The sequence below is a fragment of the Cupressus sempervirens genome, chromosome 7 (genome assembly GCF_028749045.1).
Source record: "Cupressus sempervirens isolate cs-2001-9-10 chromosome 7, ASM2874904v1, whole genome shotgun sequence".
In the NCBI taxonomy this organism is placed as follows: Eukaryota; Viridiplantae; Streptophyta; class Pinopsida; order Cupressales; family Cupressaceae; genus Cupressus; species Cupressus sempervirens.
Window position 1 is genome coordinate 258,804,967 of NC_143124.1, and position 8,787 is coordinate 258,813,753.

The 8,787-nt window shown below is 38.5% G+C and overlaps 1 protein-coding gene across 1 annotated transcript; it reads right to left on the bottom strand.

Annotated features, from left to right (window-relative positions):
• Positions 1 to 7,847: 7,847 nt before the first annotated feature.
• LOC149546436 (pentatricopeptide repeat-containing protein At4g31070, mitochondrial-like) lies at positions 7,848 to 8,519 on the bottom strand. Its single transcript, XM_089793974.1, has 2 exons — positions 8,375 to 8,519; positions 7,848 to 8,275 (listed from the first exon to the last, which is right to left on the bottom strand). The coding sequence occupies exons 1-2, from the start codon at positions 8,517 to 8,519 to the stop codon at positions 7,848 to 7,850; spliced, it is 573 nt and encodes a 190-aa protein (XP_089650100.1).
• Between the last annotated feature and the right edge of the window lie 268 nt (positions 8,520 to 8,787).

Below are 8,787 nucleotides of genomic sequence, written 5' to 3' on the forward strand. Positions count from 1 at the left end.
GTATTCAACAAGGGATCTAGTTTTATAGTCCTAGGATTCCATAAAATTACAAGAACCTTCAATGCACCAATTGCATCAGAGAAGAAACTAGACAAATATTTCCTCCCTTGAAGTATTCCAGCTACATTTACCTCAAAGATCTTTTTTTCTTGAATGCACATTACATCCTCTTTCAGCTGATCCAAGCCTCACTTGATCATACATTGTTTCTAGGGGAATTGTACACCGTGACATGAACTTCATGGTGCTTTGAGAGCGACTATGTCCTTCCCTAATCTTAGCTTAGTCTAACTTAGTTTAGTTCGATCCTTACAATCACCAACATCCTCCAACAACTCTACCATATTTTCCCTTCCTCTTCTCTAGCTTCCAGTGCTAACATTAGTCATTTTGGATTTGGATTGATTAATTGTTCACCTTTCCTCAATTTGAATTTTTTCTGATACACCTAATGGATCCTCCTCAAAAATGCTTTCTTTAGGTCAGGGATTCTTTCCTATTCCAACAATGTCAAACTATCTTGAATAACTTTAGGGAAAGAGACAGCTAAAAGGGGGCTGATGTTTATCCCATTTGTCAAGGTGCCTACTCCATACAAATCCTCAGATATACCTTCCCCTACTCCAATCCCATCTCCAATGATCACTGAGGCTACTTTAAATAGGCAATTGTCAATGCCTCTAGGCTCCTTTGAGAATACTACCTCTTGTGCTTGGATATCCATGGTTTAAAATTATGTATTTCTTGACTCTAAAACATTTTTTTTTCTTTCAATTTCACCATGTTTACATCCCCTAATGACACGTTAGAGGGAGAGATATTATTATCCTAGATCTTCTATTTGTCCATTCCCACCAATTTTACTTCCAAATTTTTTTCCACCTTCTCTTTTCCCATTTTTTGGGCTAGGTAATCTTGATCTGAGTGCCCCCTTGCTTACTTTATTTACATTTTTCCAGCATTTCCTCTACTTGTAATTCTTTCCACAATATACCCCTGGAGATTTGATATCTATAGCTTTAGGAAGGAGTGGGTGTAATTTCCGTAAGATGTAGATGCATGCATGTAGAAATTGAATGTAACCACATAAAGAAAATAGTATAAAATAGAGATTTTTTACACAAGCCTAGCTCTACTAAGCAAAGAAAAATTTCTTTTATTCCATGGAAATTGATTAATTTTATTACATTTCCCCTTTATGTTATAGAGGATTGCATATTATTCAACCTAATTTTCTCATCTAAACTAATAGTCCAATTCTACAATCATGGATACCTACTCCATTGGAAATAGCTCAAACAAATAGAAATTGTTAAGTTGTCAAATTGATCTTCTTGCATGGGCATGCCATTTCGAGAAGACTCAAACACAACTCTTTCTAATTGATACTTTAACTAGCATGAATGGTGGAGATAATCTTGGATTTACATTTTCTTTAATTAGTCCTTGTTGTTGTGTGGTGAACTACTGGATCACACTTGATGATGGAATTGGAGTCAAGCATCAATAATCTACATACTCCCCCTTGATGCCGAGACTCTCAATTCAATCTCAAGATACTCAAAATTAACTCTTGCATCTTATAATGCAACTCTTTCTCATTAGTCTTATAGACTCACATGATACTTCTAATAGAAGTAAACCATCTCTTTATTAATTTCTATCTTTCATAAGAGATCACAAGGTTTAGTCTTCCCCTCCTTTCTCTAGCATAGAGAAGACTTGTGACACATCCATGTGTCAATTAGAACAAGCAGTCATCAACTACTTCACTCTAATATCTAAACCATGATCCACCACTGTCACTTTTGACATGTAAACTTGGAGGTTTGTACAACCTTCCCAACATTTTTATCATTTTCTGCCAACAGGATCCATTGATCCATTCATAATCAATTTGTATACAACCTTTCAAAAATTTTCCATTGCAATCTCTATTCCAACATGACTCTTCACTATGACTCTTCAACCCACAGATGCTACAAGGGTGAAGATCCCAAAATTTATCCTCTGTATGTCCATATCTACTACAATTGGAGCATAAAATACATTCGTTACTCAAAAATGATTTGTTTGAACTTGTAGTACTACTAACATCATATCTATCATGAGCAGCATTAGATCTCTCTCTTTTATTAAATCCAAGGCCTTCAAATTTTGACCTCCAAATGGGTTTGATGAGCTCCTTCATGCCTTGCCCATACTTTCCTAATCCACTTCCTTGAAAACCCATTTTCTGCATAATTTTCTAGCCAAAATTATTCTTAAAACAACATTTGTCACTATCCAGACAAATTTTATCCATACTTGTAGATGGCTTCTTACCTTCATCTTGAACTGACAAAACAAGAGAACAAACCAAATCTTGTGTGCTACAAGCAACATCACCCTATGACCCCCTTTGACCCATATGAACCATTCCAATATGTCCCTAAGGTCCTAGGACGCCTAGGGACATATGTTGTCGCTTAATGGGTCAAAGGGGGTCGTAGGTCACCCTATGACCCCCTTTGACTCATATGAACGATTCAAATATGTCCCTAGGGGTCCTAGGACCCCTAGGGACATATGTCATCGTTTAATTGGTCAAAGGGGGTCATAGGTCACCCTATGACCCCCTTTGACCCATAAGAACCATTCGAATATGTCCCTAGGGTCCTAGGACCCCTAGGGACATATGTCTTCGTTTAATGGGTCAAAGAGGGTCATAGGTCACCCTATGACCCCCTTTGACCCATATTACCCATTCGAATATGTCCCTAGGGGTCCTAGGACCCCTAGGGACATATGTCATCGTTTAAATATGTCAAAGAGGGTCATAGGTCACCCTATGACCCCCTTTGACCCATATTACCCATTCGAATATGTCTTTAGGGGTCCTAGGACCCCTAGAGACATATATCGTCGTTTAATGGGTCAAGAGGGTCATAGGTCCCTAGGGGTCCTAGGACCCTTAGAGACATATGTCGTTGTTTAATGGGTCAAATAGAGTCATAGGTTATCCTATGACCCCATTTGACCCATATTACCCATTCGAATATGTCCCGAGGGGTCCTAGGACCCTTGGGGACATATGTCGTCGTTTAATGGGTCAAAAGGGGTCATAGGTCACCCTATGACCCCCTTTGAGTCATATGAACGATTCAAATATGTTCTTAGGGGTCCTAGGACCCCTAGGGACATATTTCGTCATTTAATGGGTCAAAGGGGGTCATAGGTCACCCTATGACCCCTTTGACCCATATGAACCATTTGAATATGTCCCTAGGGTCCTAGGACCCCTAGGGACATATGTCGTCGTTTAATAGGTCGAAGGGGGTCATAGGTCACCCTATGACCCCCTTTGTCTCATATGAACGATTCAAATATGTCCCTAAGGGTCCTAGGACCCCTAGGGACATATGTCGTCATTTAATGGGTCAAAGGGGGTCATAGGTCACCCTATGACCCCCTTTGACCCATATGAACCATTCGAATATGTCCATAAGGTCCTAGGACCCCTAGGGACATATGTCTTCATTTAATGGGTCAAAGAGGGTCATAGGTTAGCTTATGACCTCCTTTGACCCATATTACCCATTCGAATATGTCCCTAGGGGTCCTAGGACCCTTGGGGACATATGGCATCATTTAATGGGTCAAAGAGGGTCACAAGTCACCCTATGACCCCTTTTGACCCATATTACCCATTCGAATATGTCCCTAGGGGTCCTAGGACCCCTAGAGACATATATCGCCGTTTAATGGGTCAAGAGGGTCATAGGGTGACCTATGACCCCCTTTGACCCATATGAACGATTCAAATATGTCCCTAGGGGTCCTAGGACCCCTAGAGACATATGTCATCATTTAATGGGTCAAAGAGGGTCATAGGTTACCCTATGACCCCATTTTACCCATTTTACCCATTCGAATATGTCCCTAGGGGTCCTAGGACCCCTAGAGACATATGTCGTCGTTTAATGGGTCAAAGGGGGTCATAGGTCACCCTACGACCCCCTTTGACTCATATGAACGATTTAAATACGTCCCTAGGGGTCCTAGGACCCTTAGGGACATATGTCATCGTTTAATGAGTCAAAGGGGGTCATAGGTCACCCAATGACCCCCTTTGACCCATATGAACGATTCGAATATGTCCCTAGGGTCCTAGGACTCCTAGGGACATATGTCATCATTTAATGGGTCAAAGAGGATCATTGGTCACCCTATGACCCCCTTTGACCCATATTACCTATTCGAATATGTCCCTTGGGGTCCGAGGACCTCTAAGGATATATGTCATCATTTAATGGGTCAAAGAGGGTCATAGGTCACCCTATGACCCCCTTTGACCCATATTACCCATTCAAATATGTCCCTAGGGGTCCTAGGACCCCTAGAGACATATATCGTCGTTTAATGGGTCAAGCCCCCTTTGACCCATATGAACGATTCGAATATGTCCCTAGGGGTCCTAGGACCTCTAGAGACATATGTCATCGTTTAATGGGTGAAAGAGGTTCATAGGTTACCCTATGACCCCATTTGACCCATATTACCCATTCGAATATGTCCCTAGGGGTCCTAGGACCCCTAGGGACATATGTCATCGTTTAATGGGTCAAAGGGGGTCATAGGGTGACCTATGACCCCCTTTGACCCATATGAACAATTCGAATATGTCCCTAGGTGTCCAAGGACCCCTAGAGAAATATGTCGTCATTTAATGAGTCAGAGAAGGTCATAGGTCACCCTATGACCCCCTTTGACCCATATTACCCATTCGAATATGTCCCTAGGGGTCCTAGGACCCCTAGAGACATATATTGTCATTTAATGGGTCAAAGAGGGTCATAGGTCACCCTATGACCCCCTTTGACCCATATGAAGCATTGGAATATGTCCCTAGGGGTCCTAGGACCCCTAGGGACATATGTCGTTGTTTAATTGGTTAAAGAGGGTCATAGGTCACCCTATGACCCCCTTTGACCCATATTACCCATTCGAATATGTCCCTAGAGGTCCTAGGACCCCTAGGGACATATGTCGTCGTTTAATGGGTTAAAGGGGGTCATAGGTCACCCTATAATCCCCTTTGACCCATATGAATGATTCGACTATGTCCCTGGGGGTCCTAGGACCCCTAGGGACATATATCGTCATTTAATGGGTCAAAGGGGGTCATAGGTCACCCTATGACCCCCTTTGACTCATATGAACGATTCGACTATGTCACTATGGTTCCTAGGACCCCTAGGGACATATGTCATCGTTTAATGGGTCAAAGAGGGTCAAAGGTCACCCTATGACCCCCTTTGACCCATAATACCCATTCGAATATGTCCCTAGGGGTCCTAGGACCCCTAGAGACATATGCCATCATTTAATGGGTCAAAGGGGGTCATAGGTCACCCTATGACCCCCGTTGACCGATATGAACGATTCGGCTATGTCACTGGGGGTCCTTGTGACATATGTCATCATTTAATGGGTCAAAGGGACCCCCTTTGACCCATTAAAGGACAACATATGTCCCTAGGTGTCCTAGGACCCCTAGAGACATATATCGTCGTTTAATGGGTCAAAGAGGGTTATAGGTCACCCTATGACCCCCTTTGACTCTTATATATTAATAATATACATATATATTAATAATATACATATCAATATAATAATATATATATATACATATACATATTACATTATTATATTTAATGAAAATATTACGTTATTATATAAATATATTAATAACATACATATTAATATAATAATATATAATACGTATTTTATATATATATAAATTATGTTATTATATTTAGTAAAAATAATAATAATATATATTATATTTATAGATTGTAATAAGATTAACATAAGATATTATTATATATTACTAGATTATATCTTGTATGTTTACATTACGTTATTATATATATATAATATATTAAAATATGCCTTTACATATTAATATAAGTGAAATAATTTAAAAATAAAAAACTAGAACGTTTAAATCGAATTTCCCTCCAAAATTTGAAGATTTTTGGAATTTGACTACCGAGCCATATCGGATATCCGATGTCAAATCGAAAATCAGATATCTGATTTTGAATCGGATATCCGATCAGGCTTGCTATTTACCAAGCCTGCCCGGTCAACCCCAAAGACGTGTTTATAGAGAGTTTTAGTGATACTCAGACTTCGGGTAGCCGTCTGACAATGTTATTTTGATCAAAATTGAATGAAACGAAATGGGTTTTTTAATATCGCTCTTTAGATTCTATCAATATAATTTCTGTCAAATTCTGAGTTCAATAAGTATTTATTAGTTAATTATCAATTAAGATTATTATAAAGTGTTGATTGACATACTGAATGAAAAATAGCTATAACTTTCAAACGGTATAACATTTTTTAAATCTAAAAGTTACATCACATTCTATACTTCGCCTAGTATAAGAAAAAAACAAAAAAAGAAAAATTTGATCAAATTTTCTATTAGTTAGGGTGGTCAGACACGGGACTTTTTTTAATCCGAAAAAGTTTTGGTAGAAAATTCATATTTAATTATTTATTTGGAATAAAAATATCAAAAAATATGCATCACATCCGGGCATGAGTCTAGTTTTCATATCTATAATTATATTAAAAAAATATTATGATTTGATTTTGATTAAGGTGGTTAGACATACACGTACTTTTATTTTCACCCTGATATTTTCTTAGTACTGCGTTAAAATTCAAACTTTTGACCAATCAATTATTTTTTTCTCCTGATAAGGCGTAGTAGTTTAGAAACTACATTCAATTTTCTACAAATTATTTTCTTACAAATTTTTGATATAAAGTCCATAACCACTTCAAAATTATGTGTCAAGTTGACATAAACCTGATTTGCTGATTTTTCACTGCCACTTAAGGCCATAGTTTGGTACACCATGATCTTGCACATACCCATTAGGTAATTTTGAACTATATATCTGTTGGTAAACAGATTTGTCATAGTAGAATTGCCCAACGGAGTGTGTGGCAAACCGTTCACAATAGTTGGATAGGCCCTTGATATCCGGCCTTCCTCTTCATTTTGAGGGGCAGCTCCCTCGTATGATATAATTTTTAACAGATTTTCAAATAAAGAATTCAAAGTTCAAAGTTCAAGGAGAGAGTCATGGAAGACAAATGCACCACACGCCCTCACAACCCTCTGTGGTTAACAAGATCGATAACGGTGGTGTCCAAGAACTACGCTTGAAAGCAACCAATGTTGTTAAGCATATTCATTATCATTTGTAAACACTCGCATAGCACCATGAGAATGTCTACCACAATGTATAACAATTTGGATTTTAAAAAAAGAAACCCAAAACACATCTCATTTCTTTTTCTTGGACCAAGAAAGCAATAGAGATTTTTCAATTCAGAGATAAAAAGTGTACATACTTTCCAAAATTTATCTCTAGATCAAAATTTCAGCATAGTGTTCCCTTATTTTTCCAACCAAAAAGTCCCCCCCCTTTTACAAAGCCAACAAGAGTTCTTATATAGACATAGAGGTTAATAAGTACCTCTCTGTGGTTAGTAACTACCCCCCCAAATACGTGATTTGGGTGAGGTTAATTAACCTCCACAAAATTAACCTTAAATGACAAAGATCACTAATTGAAATTTATGACTTGGAACATGTCTTCAGACGGTCAAATCATTGATTTGTTGAGTTATTTGATACATACTCTTCTTCATGATCATCGCCAAGTTTGACAAAGAAACAATCATTCACAATATCAATTGCCAACCTTCATCCACCAGCCTGCATGACTACATGTGGACAAAACACAAATATAGGTAATGTGATCTATTTTAGCACACATTGATCACATTTTTCTAAAGAGTTCAAGGGCCTCCTTTGCATATCCATGCATTTCATATGCTCCAATCATTGTATTCCACGAGATTACATCTTTTTCCACCATCTTATCAAATAATTTACATGCAAAGTATAAAGCTCTACACTTGGTGTGCATATCAATAAGGGCAGTGACCACAGAGATTTTTGAATCAAATCCACTCTTGATTATGTTAGTATGGATCCATTTTCCCTTCTCTAAGGCTATTAGATGAGCACATGCTGGAAGCACGCATCTCATTGTGACAGAATCTGTTTGCACATTTGCAAGTTTCATTTCACGAAAAAGTGTCAAAGCTTTGGTAGCATGAATACTCTGAGCATAACCAACAATCATGGCATTCCAAGAAACCACATCCCTTGTTGAAATTTGGTCAGACAATTGGCTGGTAGCTTCTATATCCCATCATTTGGCATACATGTCCAAAATTGCAGTTTGCACTGAAACATTGGAATCAAATCCACTTTCAATTATATGATTATGAAGATGCTCACCTTGCTCCACGAAGCCTAAATCAACACATGCTAGGAGCACATTCACAAGAATAATGGCATTGGGTTGTACATCTGAACGTTGCATTAGATTGAATAGAAACATCGCATCATTGGACAATCCATTCTGTGAATAGCCTCCGATCATGGCAGTGCATGAAATCAATCTCTACGGGGCGTTTACATATCTATCAGTGCATTTTCCACATAGATATCCGACTAAAATCCACCCCTGCCAACATGAAAATGTATCTCTTTACCCTTCTGAAAATCTGATAATACTGGGCATGCCCAGATTACAATGGGAAAAGTTAAGAAGTCAAGTCGTGTGCCTGCAGCTCGCATCTCAAAATACAATTCAAGCATCTGCTACCAAAACCCTTTCCCAGAGTACCCTCTTATTATTGCATTCCACA

What these genes read in the sequence shown, in the direction of transcription:
- LOC149546436 (XM_089793974.1), bottom strand. Translation starts at nt 8,519, where the DNA reads ATGATCGGAGGCTATTCACAGAATGGATTGTCCAATGATGCGATGTTT. An exon ending in TTTAGGCTTCGTGGAGCAAG is followed by an intron (nt 8,276 to 8,374) that starts GTGAGCATCTTC and finishes GATGGGATATAG; the next exon opens with AAGCTACCAGCCAATTGTCT.